This window comes from Hippocampus bargibanti, linkage group LG03 (genome assembly GCF_051943395.1).
Source record: "Hippocampus bargibanti isolate YZ-2025 linkage group LG03, ASM5194339v1, whole genome shotgun sequence".
In the NCBI taxonomy this organism is placed as follows: domain Eukaryota; kingdom Metazoa; phylum Chordata; class Actinopteri; order Syngnathiformes; family Syngnathidae; genus Hippocampus; species Hippocampus bargibanti.
The window spans coordinates 20,345,673-20,366,708 of NC_142736.1; the positions used below are offsets into that span (position 1 = coordinate 20,345,673).

A 21,036-nucleotide genomic window follows, 5' to 3' on the forward strand; every position below is an offset into this window, starting at 1 on the left:
TATTTATAAAGTGTTGTATTCTATAATCATCACCAACACAGTGGGGGCAGCATTGTACCAAACCTGCTCAGTGTGACCACATTCCATTCGAAGAAGGGGGGCTAGCAATGGCGGCAGACTGATCTGTAAACAGTTACGTTTCGTTGATGAACTTGTTGTCAAAATAATTGTTTCTTGCGCAGCCGCGCAGTTCTGCTGATTTAAAAAAACAAACCGCCTTGCGGATTTTGTGGTTTTTAACCTGTCAGGGCTGGTAGCTAACCAGCTATCTTGGGATCGCCACGGTTTAGTAAGTTTCATGTTACTTCATTGTCACTAATTGGATTGAATGTTATATACTGTACAATTGAACGTCGACTCTTGAATACACACTACGTTTCATCATAGGTTGTTTTATACTTAACATATTTATTATCTTTCGCAGATAATGGATGATGATGATTCAATGCATAGATTGGAGGGGACCAATTCAAAAATCGAAGTTGGAGGCCTGATAGTCAAAAAGAAGAGCGCCGCATCAGATCATGTTTTCCGGGCCCCGACCCCGCGTACCTCTCTGCTAGGCTTGGATCTGCTGGCAGCACAGAAAAGGAAAGAGCGAGAGAGTAAAGAACTGAGTGAAGCTAGTGGCGAGGACGGAGCAAGAAAAAAATCCAGGGTTTCCTCATACAAGGACTGGGAGGAAAACAAAAGCGATTCTGGTTCTGATGATGAAGATGATGAGAAGAATGGACAGGATAAAAAAGAGAAGTAAGTGCAAATTAAATACTGTTTTAATGAAACCTGAGCCACTGTTGCCTGATGTGATGCTTAAATCGAATTAACGAAACTATCATAATTTCAATGAGGAAACGTGTAACCTTATTAAGAAAAGCGTTAAACTTATTGTGCAGTTGCACACATGTAAATGATCAATACAAATAAATTTTGAACATCAACTGTACAACCTCTTAATGACGATATAAGTATTTTTTTTCTTTGAACCACACCAGCAGGAAATACCGTACCAGTGGCTCAGAGACTCCCTCCAGTCCTGGAGGAGTAAGTGAGGAATTCCGTCGTCGACATGAGCAAAGAGAAAAAGACAGACGTGAGCAGGGCGTCTACATCTCCTCGAAAGATGATGGGAACAGAAACAAAGATAAGAACAGAGATCGGCGGAGTGAAAAAGGTGATTCCAAGGAGATGTTGCTTTTTTGTTGCTAACTCCCAGCTTTTAGCTGTGATGATAATTTTTTTTTTTCTTTTGGAATTCATCAGAGGGAATCTCCAGCAGCCGCTCAGAGCGTTCACACCGCAGTGAGCGCTCACAGAAAGATGGCTGGTCAGATCGCATAAGCCGGGGTAGCAGGCGGGATGAGCCGCAAACACCGCAACAGCGTCCGAGAGGTAGGTTTTGTTTGCCTTCTCATTTTTCACACTAGATGTATGTAATATTGCGAAATATTTCTGATAATGGAAAGCTACATGAGCATTCATTTGACCTTGATTTCCATCTGAAAGGTCCATTTACTAAGCGCTCATTGTCCTCACCAGTAAGATAATGTGGCTCACTAATAAATTGATGAGGGTGCACCAGTAGAATGACTGCGTTTTACTAGTGCTAGAAGCACCAGTAACTATCATAATTGTAACGTGCACTACGCAGCTGTCAACTGTTTCAGATCTGCCTCTCTATGAAGATGCGGTTGTTCCCCTAGAATGGCAAAGTTGTATAAATAGTGAGGACGATGAGCGTACTCATGCATGGACCTAAAACTATAATTCAAGGATAGCAAACACAATGAATGCTGAAACAACTTTCCATATACATTCCTGTAAAGATACACTTGTGCAATTTACAAAAACCTGACCTGGCTGTTCCACATTTGCATCAAAAATAATGCTGGTAGTATTTTAACGGAGTAGAATAATAGCATACTCATTCCCAAAATTCAGTACAGAATGGATATAATCATATACAATACATTCTTTTCACAATATAAAATTACTACAATTATAAGCCTTCCTATTGTGGGATACGCACTGAAAACAAGAATATTGTTTTAAAAATTATTGTTTTTCAAACAAGATGGTTCTACACCTTCCCGCTCCAACTGGGAAGAAGATGATAGCGGTTATTCCAGTTCACGGCATTCCCAGTGGGAATCTCCCTCCCCTGCGCCTTCTGCAAGAGAATCAGACCGCTCAGAACGTAGTCGGCACACTGGCCGAGAGAGTGAAAGAAGAGACAGGTAGACATTTATTATATTGAAATTATGTAGTTGTGATTATCCATCCTGGTTTGTATGAAATGCTGTAAACTATATTATTATTTGTTTCATTTTTTTAACTCAACCCTTGGGTGATGGTTATTATCACATGATGCCTAAATCTTTTACGATGTCATATCTGCTCTGACTTCAGGTCAGTGAGAGGCCGCTACACTGACAACACACCCCTCCCTACCCCATCCTACAAGTACAACGAGTGGGCCAATGACAGAAAGCATTTAGGTTCCACACCACGTTTATCCCAAGGAAAAGGTAACAAATATCCACCCTCCCACAGTGAAAATCCAACAGTATGGTAAATGTTTCTTCCAAACCATTTTTAATTAGAAAGTTTCCTTACTTGAGTCCTCCCCTTGATTATTGTAGGTAAAAAGGATGGTGGGACCGGAATTTCATTTGACAATGAAGATGAAAAAGAGCAGTGGGAAGAAGATCAAAAGGTTGGCATATTTATGTTTTGCCAGTCTTACTGCTTGTAACAGTACTAGTAATTCGATTTGAGTATGCAAACGTACCAAGTTTGATAGGTGATCATGCAATTTTATGTTGCAGTTGAGGTGAAATTGTGTCGTATTATTGGAACAATAGTATTTTTCATAAACAAGTGTTTGTTGAACATAGAATAGGTTTTGGTTAAATATAACACTTTTTAGAGTAACAACTGGTCATTTTTGACATTTTATTTTAAGCATATGAGGCCAGCCATCAGTATAAGTTGCATCCCTTCCTGATAACTCTACATCGATACATTGTAAGTTGCTCAAAGTCTCTAATTCTAATTCTTCTACTGTTTTCAGCAAGCCGACAGAGACTGGTACATGATGGACGAAGGCTATGATGAGTTTCACAACCCTTTCACTTCCACGTCTGATGAATATGTCAAGAAGAGAGAGCAAATCCTTCAGAAGCAGACTCAAAAACGAATATCTGCCCAGAAACGTCAAATCAACGAGGTACCTTCCTGAGTGTGTGTTTATTTTGTTATGTCTGACTAACCGGGCTGTGTTTCTGTGTTATCAGGACAACGAACGATGGGAGACCAACCGTATGTTGACGAGCGGGGTGGTGCAGCGGTTGGAGGTGGACGAAGATTTTGAGGAGGACAATGCTACTAAGGTTCATTTGCTGGTTCACAATTTGGTCCCTCCATTCTTGGATGGAAGAATAGTGTTCACCAAACAGGTAAAGCAAAATCGACTGAGCTTCACATAATGGAAACAAGCTATATGTTTAACCGCTTTGACTTCTACGTGTGTTTATCTTGTCACCGCAGCCAGAACCCATCATTCCCGTGAAAGACGCCACCTCTGACTTGGCCATCATCTCCCGCAAGGGCAGTCAGCTCGTTCGTAAACACCGTGAGCAGAAAGAACGCAAAAAGGTTAGCTGCTAACAAAGAACACAGAAATGGGAGCATGCATGTGTTATAAACACATTAGCAGTGGATACATATTTATTATAATGTGGTATACCCATCTACTTTGTGTGTGTGTGTGTGTGTGTGTGTGTGTGTGTGTGTGTGTGTGTGTGTGTGTGTGTGTGTGTGTGTGCGCGTGTGCGTGTGTTGCCATGTTTTCATCAGAAAAGCATAACATGTAAATATGTTTTCAGGCACAGCACAAACATTGGGAACTGGCAGGCACTAAGTTGGGCGACATCATGGGCATCAAGAAGAAAGAAGACGATGCTACTGAAAGTCAAGTGGTGGGCGAGGATGGCAAAGTAGACTACAGGTCGGTCTTTATGCCGGTTTTATTATTTTATTTTTAATTGTTTACTTTATATTTCACAGGGGAGTGGCCATTGCCTCACTCACAAAGATGTGGTGGCCATTTGTACAACCATTCATATTTGTTTAAAATGAAGTCTCCTTCTTCCTTGGTTTGTGTAGAGCAGAGCAGAAGTTTGCAGATCACATGAAAGAGAAGAGTCAGGCTAGCAGTGAGTTTGCTAAGAAGAAAAGCCTTCTGGAGCAGAGACAATACTTGCCTATTTTTGCTGTGAGGCAGCAGCTTCTTAATATCATAAGGTACACATTCATTTCTAAACACTTTCTTTGTAGATTAAATTATTTGATTGAACATCTGTGGTCAACTATGTCTTTCTCCCCCCGTAGGGACAACAGCATTGTGATTGTTGTTGGCGAAACAGGCAGTGGGAAAACCACTCAGCTAACGCAATACCTCCATGAGGATGGCTACACCAGCTACGGCATGGTGGGCTGCACTCAGCCACGCAGAGTAGCTGCCATGAGTGTGGCTAAGAGGGTCAGTGAGGAGATAGGCACCAATCTCGGAGAAGAAGTAAGCCAAACTGCCACACCACATATGCAAGGCAAATACGCCCAAAAATAAGTTTGTCTGCTAACGTAAATATGAACGTAGAAGGGATATGCAAAAGAACATCTAACCTTTCATAAACAAGGGAACACTGCCATGTAGTGGAAGAAAACGGATGTGTTGTAGCATATCAACTGTATAGAAATCCTCCACAGGTGGGCTATGCAATTCGTTTTGAGGACTGCACATGTGAGAAAACGATGATAAAGTACATGACTGACGGTATCCTGCTCAGAGAGTCACTGAGGGAGTCCGACCTGGACCACTACAGCGCTGTCATCATGGACGAAGCTCATGAACGGTCTTTGAACACCGATGTGCTGTTCGGGTTGCTCCGTGAGGTAAGCTCCCTTGTCTCAAGCCTGCTTTGTTTGGAACATATGAAGACATCATGAACATCACGATTTAGTTTATCTCTCTCTCTCTCTCTGTTTCTCTCTCTCTCTCTCCTTTTTTTGCCTATGCTACCAGGTTGTTTCTCGGCGCACAGACTTGAAACTCATTGTTACTTCAGCAACTATGGACTCAGACAAATTTGCATCGTTTTTCGGAAACGTACCTATATTCCACATTCCGGGAAGAACATTTCCAGTCGACATTTTGTTTAGCAAAGTATGTCTTTTGCCTTTTTTTCCTATAACTACTACAATGAATGATAATTGAGTGACATGTTTTTGTGAAATTTTTTTGGTGTTGTTTAGACTCCCCAGGAGGATTATGTGGAGGCAGCAGTGAAACAGGCCCTGCAGATCCACCTCAGCGGGTTGATTGGCGACATCCTCATCTTCATGCCGGGTCAGGAAGATATTGAGGTGAGGTACAATGCAGCTATACTTAGGTGCATGTATTTAATTCAGTTGCTCTAATGTTATATTCTAACCCAATGCCATCAGAGTTAAAACATTGTGTTTAACATAAAAAATACAATGACTTGCAAATCATGTTCAACATATATTTAATTGAATAGACTAAAAAGACAAGATATTTAATGTTAAAACCTAAAAGCCTTTTTAAAAATTGCATTTCGGGCAAATAATCATTAACTTCTATTCCGTAAAAGCTGGGGCAAAGAAGACATGACAAATATTTTTTTTTGTTCAAACTGTTTATGGACATTGTTCCTTAACCTAGAATTGCCAGGAATTTAGAGATATTTAGATATTTGGGCTTTATCTATGCTCATTAAAGGCTTCAGAGAATTTGGAAAAATACATTTAAGCGGCAAGGCCAAAAACCAACAATCAATGCGCATGTTCTTGCAGGTAACATCAGATCAGATTGTAGAACGACTGGAAGATTTGGACAACGCTCCTGCTTTGGCTGTGCTCCCCATTTACTCCCAGCTGCCATCGGACCTGCAGGCCAAAATTTTCCAAAAGGTTTCTTTTCATTTTTCTCTATCTCTTGCAGGTTTTTGTTTGTTGAGTGACTTTTCCTTTTATATTGGATTGGTGCAGTGGAGACTAGTGCTTAAACACGCTCGCCACCATTTCTGTTCTTTGTTCACTCAGGCTCCTGACGGTGTTCGGAAATGTATTGTTGCTACAAACATAGCTGAGACTTCCCTCACTGTGGATGGTATCATGTTTGTTGTGGATGCGGGATTCTGCAAACTTAAGGTAATCAATCTTACGCTACCAACAGCTCGCAATTACAATACTCCACTGATGTAACAAATATTAAAGTCATTTAACACCCATTAAATAGGTGTTCAATCCCCGCATTGGAATGGATGCTCTGCAAGTATATCCCATCAGCCAGGCAAATGCGAACCAGCGTTCTGGTAGAGCAGGCCGTACAGGACCAGGGCAGTGTTACAGGTATTCAGTTTGTTTTGTTTAAACCAACTGAGTGTGATTAGTACTTATTCATGACATGATCTAACCCTCTCTTCCCACCCAGGCTTTATACTCAGAGTGCCTATAAAAATGAGATGCTGACCACCACCATCCCAGAAATTCAGAGGACCAACCTGGCCAATGTGGTCCTGCTGTTGAAGTCGCTGGGTGTTCAGGATTTACTCCTTTTCCACTTCATGGACCCACCACCCGAAGACAACATGCTCAACTCCATGTACCAGCTTTGGATCCTGGGAGCGCTCGATAACACTGGTGCGTGAAATAGGTTGTTTCACTGACATTTTGAAAAAGGCATCATTCACATTGAGTCTTGCTTATATCCGAGTCTCACATTTAAACTGTCTTCAGATTACTCTCAGTTGGTGTGAAGATGAAAAATAGTTTGTCAAAGAGATTACCAGTAATTGTTTCAGAGTTTCAGATGGTATAAAAATATTTGAAGTAGTGAGGTGTGCTGGCGTGGACGTCATAAGGATATAGTGACATCTAATGGTGACTTTCCAGATTACACCCAACACATATCTTGCATTCCTTTTCATATCTGACTGCATTCTCACCCTTCCTTTTCCAAATGATGCCCCTAAGGGCGTTTTCACATTTTCACAGTGCCATTATTGGGACTGTAACCTGACCAGGCTTCACACAATAGTCTAAAATGTCATCATTCAGCCTCATTTTGAGCTCAAACTATTTCCTGTGACTGTACAATGCATCTGATCCGATCTTTCTACTTGGACCGTTCTCATTGCCCTCATATACTAGCTGCATCTGCAAACAAGCCTTGATGAGCTAGCTAGTTGTAGATTTGAACAGTCAAGACATCGCCCGGTAACTGATCCAGTGTTTAACTGTCCATCCGCATATCTGTTTCATTCTGAGCCGCCCTGCAAAGATTTGGGGATTTGGGGATAAGGAGGGACTTTTGATGATTCCTTGTATGGTCTGTTAACAGCAGATTACCTCTGATTAAGTTTTACCCTCCCAAAACTGACTGCTTCTTCAGTGTAAGCTTCTTAGACTCTGTCATCATCCAGATCAGGGCTGGCAATGTTTTTTGATCTTGCTCTTTTTTCCTAGTCTTAAGTATTCGGAACAGTCAGGAGGGTCAGCCCCTCTTGTACGCCGACAACCATTTTAGGCTGGCCTCTCATGCGAGCAGGCTTTTGATGGAAAAGAAGCTCATCTTGAACATGTAATTATTCTTTATGTAAGACTAAATTACTGTGCTCTTAGGTTCATTGACGCCAACTGGTCGAATGATGGTGGAATTTCCCCTGGACCCGGCATTGTCCAAGATGCTGATTGTGTCCTGCGACATGGGCTGCAGCGCCGATATCCTTATTATTGTTTCCATGCTGTCTGTGCCGGCCATCTTTTACAGACCAAAGGTTTGACCCAGTCACGTTTTAAACATTTTAGGCATATTCATATAATTTTTTTATAGTGTTGCTGTTGGACAGACAACTTTTGTGTCCAAATGTGGTCAATGGCCGACTCCTACTATCAAAGCAAGGAGCCATTTTCAACATTTTAGACTGATCAATCTTTCATAAAAGTAACACACACCTGTGGGCTTACAAATAATATAGATTTCGAAAAATATATTACATTTACCAAATGGGTACTGAGGAGGTTTCACCCACTGCAAATTATCTCACGTTATTAAAACAATATTTCATCTAATATAACAAACACATGTTACATTTTTTGTAGTTTAATTATGCTACTCCTGTAGCATTTTTTAGTTATTGTCTACTTTTGAATGACAGACCCTATTCGACATATTTATATCAAAACAAGTTTAAAAAATATTGGAGACTACTTGCTAAAATATAAATACGCCATGTGTTCATACATGTGTGTATTTGCAGGGTCGTGAGGAGGAGAGCGACCAGGTCAGAGAGAAGTTTTCTGTCCCGGAGAGTGACCACCTGACTTACCTAAATGTCTACACGCAATGGAAAAACAACAATTACTCCAGCATCTGGTGCAACGATCACTTCATTCACACCAAGGCGATGCGCAAGGTTATATGTGACTCCCACTCACTCTCTTGACAATGGTTTCACACTGACCTCACATGCTACCATATTTTCCAATTTGTGCAGAAGACTTGTATTGAGTGCGACACTCTAACAGCTATGCTTCCAAGTTTCATTATTTAGTGGTTATGATTGTGTGTTTAGGGTGATTTCTTTCAAAAGAGGCTAGTTGAGCTTGTTGGTTGTTTCTAAATACGTAACTATTTGGTGTCAGGTTATCAGAACAAATATCTCAATTAAGTGATGTAGAATGTCCTCTGCCAGGTGCGTGAGGTGCGCTCTCAATTAAAAGACATCATGGTGCAGCAGAGGATGAATTTAATGTCCTGCGGTTCGGACTGGGACATCATCAGGAAGTGCATATGCGCTGCTTATTTCCACCAGGCTGCTAAGCTCAAGGTATGTCTCATGTTTTCTACAGAGACTGTAATGACACAGCTGCGTGATAAAACCTCCAATGAAAAGCATGAAGGTCCGAGGTTGTTGAAAACTTTGCACTTTATTAAGAATCTATGGTGCGTGATCTCAGGGCATTGGCGAATATGTGAACGTGAGGACGGGCATGCCATGTCACCTTCACCCGACCAGCTCCCTCTTTGGTATGGGCTACACTCCGGACTACATCATTTACCATGAGCTGGTGATGACTACCAAGGTAACATCGCTATGGAATACAGTGAGACCTCGGTTTACGAGGCCCTTGGCTTACGAACTTTTCGGTTTACGAACGTTACATTTCTGAAAATTTTACCTTGCCATACTAACTATTTTTCGGGAGACACACGGAGTTGCCACAAGGAGTGATGTGTCGTTCGCGAACGAGCTCGTTCTCCTAACAAGAAAATGGTGGCCTCTGTTTTTGTCCTCTATTCCCCGCCCCCAGTCTTCGGTTAAAGCCACGTGATTGGTCAAGAACGCAGCAGTGGGGGATGGGGTTACAGACAGAGAGAGTGAGGCCGTTCTCCAAAAAACAAAATGGCGTCTTCGGTTAAAGCCACGTGATTGGTCAAGAACCCAGCAGTGGTGGGGGGAGGGGGGGGGGGGGTTAAACAACAAGAGAGAGGCAGACAGAGAGAGTGATAAAACACACACACACAAAAGGGAGATGACAGAGCTTGAAACAGAAAAACTGAAGTTTTTCTGTGAGAATGTGAGAATAGTGAGAAAAATTGAGAGAAAACAGTCAAAGTATCCGATCAATCAGGCTCCACAAATAACCCGCACAAGTCATCTGTACACTTAATGAAGCCCATGTTCCTCATCAAGTGTTTAATGCTGAGGAAACCGGACACTCCATTCCATCAAGCCATTAACGACCTTCACAAAGGTAAATAAAATGACTTTATTGTGCAGTACAGTTTATTTCTTTAATCGTAATACTGTAGCACATTTATTATACATAAAATAAGGTATATTTTGTGTAGTTTTAAGGCTTAGAAAATTAGAAGAAAATTATGTTTTATGGGGACCTGGGAACGGATTATTCTCATTTTAATGGTTTCCTCTGGGAAATTAATTTTCGGGATACACACTTTTCACCTTACACACTTCCGTCTGGGAACCAATTAAGTTCGTAAGCCAAGGTCCCACTGTAGATGCAAAGTCTTTATCACGGTTGATGTGGTTTTTGAACACCTTGTTTTGTTTTGTAGGAGTACATGCAGTGTGTAACTGCAGTGGATGGCGAGTGGCTGGCAGAACTTGGGCCCATGTTTTATAGCATCAAACACGCTGGCAGAAGCAGACAGGTAAGAGAAAACAAAATCACAGGTAGTTTTGTACTGGCCCTGTTTTGCCAATTCGTAGACATAAAACATTTATAATTGTATATTTATAATTATATTTTATTAATTATTGTATCTATGCTTGTCTATGACTGTAAAGTGTCCTTGAGATTAGAAAGGCACTTATAAAATGTATTATTATTATTATTATTATTATTATTATTATTAAAACAAACACTTTTACCTTATTTTGTGTGAGTTATTTGGCAATGCAGCTGTATTTATACAGTGGGACCTTGGCTTACGCACTTAATTGGTTCCCAGACAGTGTGTAAGGCGAAAAGTGTGTATCCCAAAAATTAATTTCCCATAGGAAACCATTAAAATGAGAATAATCCGTTCCCAGGTCTCTATAAAATATAATTTTCAACTAAATAAGCCTTAAAACTACAAACAATATACCTTATTCTATGTATAATAAATGTGCTATTGTATTGTAATGAAAGAAATACACTGCACTGTATAATAAAGTTGTTTTATTTACCTTTGTGATGGTCGTTGATGGAATGGGGTGGCAGGTCGGCGAGAATTGCTGTTTGGAAGGAGTCACATTCCATAAGGACTGTAATTAAATAAATAAACTACTGTATAATAGTCGTTTTATTTACCTTTGTGATGGTCGTTGATGGCTTGATGGAATGGGGTTCAGACTCTTCCTGTGTTATGAAAGTCCGGTTAGGCATCTTTTTCCAAAAAAGGCCGGTCTCATCTGCATTAAATACTTGCTGAGCAACATAGCCTTCTTCTTTCATCATTTCGAGGAATGATCTCTTGTATCAATAAACGGCGAACTTCCAGGTTGCCTTATGACGATATCAGAATCAGAATCAGAATCATCTTTATTGCCAAGTATGTAGAACACACAAGGAATTTGTTTCCGGTAGAACACGCTGCACTAGTATCGTCGTCGTCAAAAAAAAAAAAAAAAAACTGCTAAGTGGCACTATACAGTTCTATTTTGGCTACTGTTGAAAGAGTTCAAAGAGTTAATGACTTGGGGGAAGAAGCTGTTTAAATGTCTGCTGGATTTGGTGCGCATGGATCGGTAGCGCCTGCCTGAGGGGAGTAGCTGGAAAAGGTGGTGGGTAGGGTGCGGAGGGTCCAGTAGGATTTTCCGCGCCCTAGTTTGGATTCTTGCAGTGTGCAAGTCCTCGAGAGTGGGTAGGGCGGTGCCAATGATTTTTTCCGCCGTCCTAACTGTCCGTTGAAGTCGGATTTTGTCAATTTTTGTGGCGGACCCGAACCAAACGGTGATGGTGCAGCACCTCCTGTGGCAGGCCATGCTTCTTTAGCAGCCTCAGGAAGTACATTCTCTGTTGGGCCTTTTTCAGGATAGAGTTGGTGTTGACCTCCCACTTCATGTCCTATCATATATATCTATCATATATATATATATATATATCAGAGTGACTTAGCTGTGATTTCTCGGAAAAAAATGCTATATTCACGCTGTCGCCGGCTAGCTGCTTTTCGTTAATCCAAATTAACAGAAGTTTTTCAACCTCTTCTATTGCCCGAGACCATTGCATTGACAGCACGGAATCACCTGTCACAAAACACGTACCTTTAATGGCTTCTTTAATGCGGAGGATGGTAGCAATGGTGGACTTAGCATATTGCTACTGGCCCGTGAAGTCAGACAAACGCACGACTCGTTCGTGTTTCTCAATGATCTCCTTCTTCTCCTTGACTGTAATTTTGTTTTGTGTCTTCTCTGGGTCTTTTTCGGTCCCATAACAACAAAAGTATCCGTAAAAAATTCTTGAAGACGATCGACGTGTGCACTCAAGAGAAAGGGGGTGTGGACAGGTAGGCTGGCTGGGGCGCTGTTCGGTCGTGTGCTTTGGTGTTCTTCCGCTCACGATTACTCCGGCAGCCGTGGTGGGGCGGAGGTCCATGTGTATCCCGAAAAGTAGTGCGTATGCCAAGGTTTAATTTTCATAAATTTAACGTTCGTAAACCGAAAAATTCGTAAGGCAAGGTGTTCGTATACTGAGGCCCCACTGTATAGCACATTTCATACACAGGGTAACTCAGTGTACTTCACACTATTAAAAACACTTTTCAAAAAAGAATAAAGAATATCAGTTAAAAGACATGTCAGATTTGGTAACAATGTAAATAAAAAGTACCAAGGTATTCTATGCCGATTTTGGGGGTCATTTTGAAGAAGGCCAGAGCCGTAATTTCACTCTGCACTGCGAGGCCGGCTTGCTAAACAGTCGACCGCCGAGTTGCCTACTCGATAATCAGCTTTAGCAATAAATCTGTTTTTTTAAAAACTAGGATTACTTGTACAGTAAAGTCTCGTTATATCGATATTCAAGGGAGTCCGAAAAAATATCGATATAACCGGGACTATCGATATATCCGACCCTGTTTGCATGTAATTTTCTCCGTGCGTGCATAGAAATAGTATCGATATAACCGGGACTATCGATATATCCGATATCGATATAACGAGACTTTACTGTATTTTCTTTAGAGGAAAAAGACTTTTCCTTCTAACAATTTGGCCATTTCCCCTTCCTGATGAAGCTTCCTTAAGAGCTCTATTTTTTTCTTTCTCAGTTTTCCCAATATGTACAAATAAGCGGTTTTTGTGTATACTGAGGTACAGGCAGATTAAGCCTCTCTCAGATTCTGACCAAAAATTTCCAGATCAAAAGTCCCACGCATAGGTAACGGTGGTGTTGTGGTGGTTTGAAAGCAGAAACTCTTGACTTCTAATCGGTCTTCCCAAAGTAGTAAAAACTTCAAAGCTGATCAAAACCGTCCCCCTTTCCCTTTTATCACTTCTTCCAATTTTTCCTCTTATTGCATTTGTCACCTGCAGGAAAACCGTCGGCGGGCCAAAGAAGAGATCAACAACATGGAAGAGGAGATGGCGTTGGCTGAGGAGCAGTTACGAAGCCGCCGTGAGGAGCAGGAGAGGAAGAGCACCGGCAATGTGAAGTAAGTGGCCATCGCTGCTGCCGCATCAATGGTTTTGCATCGCCTCCTCCCCTGGCACCAAGCACACACATCCTCATCCCCCATCTCACCTCCTTATACTTTATGCACCGCAGAGATAGAACCATTTCATTTAGCTACTTTGCCACCAGGCCGTATCTGCACCCCTCCCTCTCCTCCAACTGTCTCACTCTTCATGATGAGCTTTTCTCACCTCTGGTCCCCGCAGACGAGACAAAAAGAAATAATATTGACTCCTGGCTGACCCCCATTACCGCAGCAATTTAAATTGGGCCGCAGCAGAGCGCAGAAAGCGAATTGGAGACAAATATTAATTTCACACTCATTCCCGAGCTTTACAGAGAGAAATATGCTTTTAAAGACAGATTTTAAAACTACCTTTATTGTTAATTAATACGCTGGTTTATCTACATTTGTGTGACCACGCTGGTGTGAAATCTGTGGGAAAAAAAGAATCACACTGGAGGAAAGGGATTACAATGAGATTTAGGCAGCAAGTAGGATATGTGATAATGACTGTCGTCTTGGCAGCTTTCATTGTGACCACCTCCTAATCCTTTGTACGACTGCTGCCAAGCACACTTCACGTCTTCATGCAACTACAGAACAGGTGGGATTGTTTTTTCCCCTTTTTTAAAAATGAAGTGTTCAGTTCCGGAAACTGGTGTTTCCCAACCTTTATTAAGGCAAAAGGCACAGATTTTGTTGACATGAGAAAAAAGAAAACCACAGCACACCGCCAAACCAAATTCAAAACAAATTTCTCCCACCCAATACAAGGATGGCACTCCACGTCACACTTTTCAATTCCTGAATACATTCGGGAATGACAGCAAATGAGTTAATTTCCTTCCACTTTCATTTAAACGCAGTTGAAATACAACAATTGGATTTGGATTATATTGGATTGGATTTGCCTTTATTAGTCTCGCAGTGGAGAAATTTACATTTCACAGCAGCAAAGTGATGAAAGGAATGAAAGTAGAAACACAAAATACATGAGCTGCTGGAAAGGCAGCCACTCTCACGGCGCCGTCTTGAAGTTAAAAAAAATGTCTTGCAGTCATCCTCTCACCTTCCTCACATACTTCTCACCCCTTATGTCATCTTCTAGTAAAACATTAGCTGAGACTGTCATTCGACATCACTGTCATAGATGAACAAAATATACAATATTTGTCGCAAATCTGAATTTTCCAACCAATTAACGTATTTTCCCCACGGTAAAGGGCATCTTCAATGAATGACATTTTAAAACCAGAATTTCGCCACAATTTTCCTTTTTTGATGTCAAACACGAAAATAGAAATTGCAGAATATCATACCGTATTTTCCGGTGTATAAGGCGTACCGGAGTATAAGGCTCACCCCAATGAACGGTGTATTTTCAAACTGTTAACATATACAGTATAAGGCGCACCTTCAGTGAATGAAAAAATAACTCCAAATATGTAAGAAAAGAAAATCAAGGCTTTTGGGTGTGCATTATACACCGGAAAATACAATAATTTAGTCACAGCATAGACTTGTTTAATCCGAAAAAAGTGGTTTGCCTCCATTGTGTGGCATTTAAAGGGAATTACATTCCAGAGTGGACAAGTTCAGGGTGCACCTTGCTTTTTCCCAAAGTCAGCTGGGATCAACTCCTTGACCCTAGTTTGACCCTAGTAAGGGTGTTTGAAAATGATCGAATCAATAAATTCAAAGCTTTTTGGTGTGCATTTGCAATATACAGTACCTCGGTTTACGAATGCTTTAGCTAACGAACTTTTCGCCTTACGAAATTTAAATTTGCGAGAATATAATCTTGGCATCCAGCCTAGTTTTCGGGAAACACACGGAGCGCCACAATGGCTGGCGGACTCGTTTTCGGCAGAAGAACACCAAACCGCAAGGCCGAACAGTGCCACCGTGGCTGCCAGACTACTTTTTCACGCACCCTTTCTCTAAGTGCAGACGTGGCTTGTTATCAAGGATACATTTGCTATTAAGGAACCGAAAAAGACCCCACTAGTGTTCAGCCCAAGAGGACACAAAACAAAATTACGGTCGAGCAGAAGAAGGAGATCATCAAGAAACACGCACGAGGTGTGCGTTTGTGTGACTTAGCGTCCCAGTACCAATATGCTAAGTCGACCATTGCTACGTGTGGCTAAGGGTGTTTCTGTGTTGTCTAAGCAACGGTCTCAGGCAATACAAGAGGTTGAAAAACTTCTGTTGATTTGGATTAACGAAAAGTAGCTAGCCGGGGACAGTGTGTGAGAGAATTATCCGCGAGAAAGCACGGCAACTTCACTCGGATATCATCAAGAGGCAACTACCATCAAAAAGGTAAATAAAACGACTTTATTATATAGTACAGATTATTTCTTTAATTACAATACAATAGCACATTTATTATACATGAAATAAGGTATATTTTGTGTAGTTTTAAGGCCTATTTAGTATGAAAGTATGTTTTGTGGGGACCTGGAAATGGATTATTTTCATTTTTAATGGTTTACTATGAGAAATTAATGTTTGGAAGACACACTTTTTGCCTTACACACATTTTCTGGGAACCAATTAAGTTCGTAAGCTGAGGTATCACTGTACTGCCTTTGTGTCCTCCCCCCAATTTAATTACAATGACATGATTTTTAGTAACAAATGTCTTTCTTTTGCTCGTAGCTATTGTTGTGTGGAATTCTATTACAGTCTCACAAGAAGAGGCTTGTCTGTGCGGGCTTGTCAAGGGTCTGATTAAAGAAGATGGATGACACTCTCAGACTGAGGCTTCCATCCACTTGTTCTTTTACTTTCATCACTCCCTGATGGCATCATGCTCTCGTGTCTTTTTCCCTGGCCAGTCTTGCAGTCACCCTCTCACCTTCTTTTCATTCTTCCAACACCCCTTTCTCCTCTTGTTGTCCAGTGGTGGTGGTGCCCATGCAAAACTTGTCTTTTCTCTGCCTTAGGTCATTGCGAATATGCACGCCAGGGAGACGTGAAGAGGCACCCATGACACCTCGACGCACGCCTTCCCGATTTGGATTGTGAAACGCCTTCTGGAGGGTCATCTCACACTTTCATCACGGGAAGACAGCACAGGGCAGCCATTTGCAGAAGCGCCCGCAGTTCATGTACAGGCCACTAGGGAGAGAACTTGTATCAGACAAAGCCCCTCAAAAGGATCCCTTCCTCTTTTTTTCTTTTTAAAATGAGCTCCTTCAGTGAAAAAAAAATCAGAATGGCTACAGTGTGAGGTTACTGTGTATTGACTACAATAATTGTCTTAAAGAAGAAAATACCATGTCCTTGAGGGCATTTGGGAGCCACATTCCTTTCAATGTCTCCATTTGATTATCTGATCTAGTTTGCGTGTTGCCTGTCTTTGGGTCCTTGTATTGACCACGGTCTGCATTGTCATAAACAGCTCCTACACACATTCAAGTACTATTCACATTGTACTTGGGCCACAAGTGTTCATACTTGGATTGTCACGTACAGTTACCTTTGCCTACTCTTTATTCTTATTTTTTTTTTAACCTTGTTTTTTTTGCGACGTGAAATATCTTTGCAACATCTCCACAACAGAGTAAACGTCAACAATGTTATATTCACAATGACACTAGTTTTCCACTTTATTTGAATGACTTTGGGAATGTGACAAACACAAACTCAACTTGATGCGCTCCGTAACTGCCTGTTTGTAACCCCGCGTCCGGGTGAAGGTCTTTTTCTCGTCTTCTTTTTTTAACACATAGATTCAATCATTTCTGTAAAGTGGAACAATAAATGTTGCTATTTTTATAATTCAAGGTGGTTTAAATTTGAATCCGAGAGGCAATCGCGCCTATGGACAATTTAACTAATTCAATGCCATATGATGTGCATAAATGTGTCCACTCCACTGCCAGGGTTTTTTCCATTTTCACTCAAATTGCAGGACCAAAATCGTATTAAGTTTTAGGACTACATAATCATTCAATACAGCATTAGGAATTATAGACTCTTCTTTCACCAGAAAAACATTAATCCCCAAGTTATATGGGTCTGGAGTTATCTAAGCTTGAAATGGGGGTGGGTGTACAAAATACAATACAATACATCTATATTGACAGTGTCTGAAACTCGTGACAAAAAGTTAGCGGACACCAGGGCAGACAACTCTGAAAAGTTGCATGCCTGGCCATAAAGTTGCCTGCCCGGCCATAGAGTTGCCTGCCCGGCCATAAAGTTGCCTGCCCCATTTTCACAACTTGAAACACAATAAGACGACTTATCGCAAAAAAAAACAACATTGTTGCGAAGTTTAAAAGATTGTTTTAAATTAAGGAAGTACCTACCGCAAACGCTCCCTTGCTTAATTTATGGTAAATATCCCTTGCTAAAGATTTTGCTCCAGTTGTCGTCATTGCACAATGCAATGTTTGCGTTGCGTTGTCTGCTAAAAGCCACGTGGCTCCTCTTTCTTCGCGCCTTTCAAAACTTTCAAGTACAGTGAAACCTCGGTTTACGAACCCCTTGGCGTACGAACTTTTCGGTTTACGAACGTTAACATTTCTGAACATTTTACCTTGGCATACGAACTATTTTTCACACGGATCTGCCACAATGAGTGATGTGTCGTTCGCGAACGAGCCCGTTCTCCTAACAAGAAAATGGTGGCCATGTATTTTTGTCCTCTGTTCTACGCCCCCAGTCTTCGGTTAAAGCCACGTGATTGGTCAAGAACGCAGCAGTGGGGGATAGGGTTAGAGACAGAGAGAGAGTGAGGCCGTTCTCCAAAAAACAAAATGGCGTCTTCGGTTAAAGTCACGTGATTGGTCAAGAACCGAGTTGTGGGGTGGGGGGTTAATGATTAAAGAGACAGGCAGACAGAGAGTGAGAGAAAACACACACACATGAAAGGGAGATGACAGAGTTTTAAACCAAAAAACAAAAGTAAAAAATAAAAGAAAAAACATAAATAAGGTTAGAAAATGGATAGAAAACCGAACTTGGACTCGTTTCAACTTTGGATAATTCAAAAGCAGAGTGTAGGTTAAACATATCCCAAAGTGCTAAAGAATGAATGACTCTGTGTCTTTGATGTTATATTGTCTTTGTGTTGTCATATTTGGTTTATTTTTTTGTTCTTTTGACTTCAAGACGGCGCCGCGAGAGTGGCTGCCTTTCCAGCAGCTCATGTATTTTGTTTTTCTACTTTCCTTCCTTTTATCACTTTGCTGCTGTGAAATGTAAATTTCTCCACTGCGAGACTAATAAAGGCAAATCCAATCCAATCCAATCCAATCAGGCCCCACAAATAACCCGCACAAGTCATCTGTACACTTCATGCAAAAAGCTATCAACCCAGCTAAACAGATCACAATTGATGAAGAACTAGATACAATTATCACAGAGAAAGCACCGACAAGGGATCATTCCTCAAGATGGTGAAAGAAGCCTATGTTCCTCATCAAGTGTTTAATGCTGAGGAAACCGGACACTCCATTCCATCAAGCCATTAACGACCATCACAAAGGTAAATAAAATGACTTTATTGTATAGTACAGTTTATTTTTTTAATCATATAATAGCACATTTATTATACATAAAATAAGGTATATTCTGTGTAGTTTTAAAGCTTAGAAAATTAGAAAGTAGAAAATTGTTTTATGGGGACCTGGGAATGGATTATTCTCATTTTAATGGTTTCCTATGGGAAATTAATTTTTGGTATACACACTTTTCGCCTTACACACTCTGTCTGGGAACCAATTAAGTTCGTAAGCCAAGGTCCCACTGTACACTTTACAGTCACGGTATAGTCCGAAACACTACACAGGCTTCTGATTGGCTGCCGTGCCGAGTATGCAAATTGCCAAACGAATGCCATGTCTTGAAGAAGTTGTCGGCCACCCGGGCCGAGACGTTTTGAAAGTTGTCTGCCCAACTTAAAAGTTGTAAGCCCTGGGCCTCCGGGCAGATGTTATTTCAAACACTGATATTGATTTGTATAGCTCTTTAGCAGCAGCCGAAACTGGAACATGGACAAAAGGTAAATGCTGCCCCCTGGTGGAAGGGAAAAACATTGCCAGAGGTCTGATCAGCGCTTTATCGGCAAACACCGCAAGAAAAACCAAAACCTGAACAAATTCGCTAATGGCGCTCCAGGTCGAATAAATTCGGGAATGGCAGTGAATGAGTTTAGTATTCACCGATTAGACATATTTTTTTGAAATGTAAGCAGAATCTCACAAAAGTACAGGAATAATGCACCAGCTCAGTATTGTTGACGAATTTTAGGGCCTTTTCACTCTGCACTTGCCTTTTTGTTGTGATCACTGCAAGACTGAGAAAAAAGATGAAGGTGCTCTCGTACAAGCTTACTCATATTTGCTTGCATACTTTGCCTGGTGGGTGGGGGGGCGGTGCTGTCAGCATTCTGATATCACTCAGCCATCTTCCTCCTAGATTTCACAGTAGCACTGCATTCGCATCCCGCAATAATGTTACATTAGTGCCCCAATCACGGGCGCAAAATTGGATATTTTGAAAACCAAACCAACACAACAGTTTTCTTTGCTTGGAGGCTAAATTAAATTTTGTATAAAAGCTAAATTACTCAGTTGTTTTCCACACGCTTTCTCAAAATAGTTTCCCTTATTAAATTGCTTCTAACTCACTCGTGCTAATCTTTGAATTCTCTTGTGATTGCCCAGTTTAGCAAAGCGTTACAATCTATCACAAAATCATCCAATCATAAATCCACTAATGACGAAAGGAAATTCACTGGGGTGAAAAAAAAATCATTCTTTTACTCTATACCCCCCAAATTTTTCAGAAAACACTGACAAACATTAAGTCTGTATTTTCCATGACAAAGTCATTAACTTTGAAAGTAAGAGAATATTCACTGTAGTCATGTAAAGGGGGTGGGAGGGAAGGGGGGATGAATCCCCAGGGGCCAAATTGGGAGTACCGTATTTTGTATAAGGCGCACCGGAGTATAAGGCGCACCCCCGATGAATGGTGTATTTTCAAACGTTTGCCATATATAAGGCACATTGGATTATAAGGCGCACCTCCAATGAGTGAAAAAAGCTTTCCAAATACAGTAAAGTCTCATTATATCAATATTCTCGGGAGTCGGAAAAAATATCGCTATAACCGGACTATCGATATATCCGATCCTGCGGCATGTAAATTTTCTCCTTGCGTTCATAGAAATAGTATCGTAATAAGCAGTACTATCAATATAACCGATAGCGATATGAGACTTTACAGTATAATACAGTGATACCTCAGCTTACGAACGCTTTAGCTCACAAACTTTTTGCCTTACGAACATTACATTCGCGAGCATATAATGTAGTCTTGGCTGACGAACTAGTTTTTGGCGGACGAACCCAACCACACAGTGTCATGGTGGCTGGCGGACTAGTTTTTGTCACCCTCTTCTTTGAGTGCAGACGTGGTTTGTTATCAAGTGGAGTACTTTTGCTATTATGGGACCGAAAAAGACCCCACCACAGGCTAGTGTTAAGCCGAAGAGGACACAAAAGAAAATTAATTTTGATCAGAAGAAGATCTTCTATAAACACAAACGAGGTGTGCGTTTGTGTGACCAGCGTGCCAGTACCATTTTGCTAAGTCGACCATTGCTACGTGTGGCTAAGGGTGTTTCTGTGTTGTCTAAGCAACGGTGTCTGGCAATACAAGAGGTTGAAAACGTCTGTTGCTTTGGATTAACGAAAAGCAGCTAGCAGGGGACAGTGTGAGTGAGGGTATTATCGCAG

At 41.1% G+C, this 21,036-nt stretch overlaps 1 protein-coding gene and 1 long non-coding RNA gene across 5 annotated transcripts in view; one reads left to right on the forward strand and one right to left on the reverse strand.

Annotated features, from left to right (window-relative positions):
- The first annotated feature begins 73 nt into the window (after positions 1 to 73).
- dhx38 (DEAH-box helicase 38) lies at positions 74 to 17,065 on the forward strand. 2 transcript variants are annotated; one of them, XM_088992501.1, is made up of 27 exons: positions 74 to 289; positions 425 to 750; positions 993 to 1,171; positions 1,261 to 1,389; positions 2,072 to 2,234; positions 2,407 to 2,525; positions 2,640 to 2,713; positions 3,071 to 3,226; positions 3,294 to 3,455; positions 3,547 to 3,654; positions 3,885 to 4,006; positions 4,165 to 4,302; positions 4,390 to 4,576; positions 4,768 to 4,953; positions 5,084 to 5,224; positions 5,314 to 5,424; positions 5,875 to 5,991; positions 6,124 to 6,231; positions 6,320 to 6,432; positions 6,515 to 6,723; positions 7,705 to 7,859; positions 8,343 to 8,498; positions 8,778 to 8,912; positions 9,043 to 9,168; positions 10,166 to 10,261; positions 13,134 to 13,252; positions 16,228 to 17,065. In XM_088992501.1, exons 2-27 carry the CDS (start codon positions 428 to 430, stop codon positions 16,307 to 16,309), a joined length of 3,714 nt encoding a protein of 1,237 aa, XP_088848627.1. In that variant the 5' UTR covers positions 74 to 289; positions 425 to 427; the 3' UTR covers positions 16,310 to 17,065. The 2 variants fall into 2 exon arrangements, with proteins under 2 accessions (XP_088848627.1, XP_088848628.1); XM_088992502.1 differs by having other exon boundaries at positions 996 to 1,171.
- A 3,212-nt stretch (positions 17,066 to 20,277) lies between these two features.
- LOC148900631 (uncharacterized) overlaps positions 20,278 to 21,036 on the reverse strand; it is a 67,761-nt gene continuing 67,002 nt past the window's right edge. For all 3 annotated transcript variants that reach the window (XR_016114359.1, XR_016114361.1, XR_016114360.1), the window contains one exon: positions 20,278 to 21,036. This exon is cut by the window's right edge and continues 1,841 nt beyond it. This is a non-coding gene — a long non-coding RNA (uncharacterized LOC148900631).

Excerpts from the sequence above, each read along its gene's own strand:
- dhx38 (XM_088992501.1), top strand. The coding sequence starts at position 428 with ATGGATGATGATGATTCAATGCATAGATTGGAGGGGACCAATTCAAAA. Across the intron at positions 2,235-2,406 it reads GAGAGTGAAAGAAGAGACAG|GTCAGTGAGAGGCCGCTACA; the intron begins GTAGACATTTAT and ends CTCTGACTTCAG. Across the intron at positions 9,169-10,165 it reads AGCTGGTGATGACTACCAAG|GAGTACATGCAGTGTGTAAC; the intron begins GTAACATCGCTA and ends TTTGTTTTGTAG.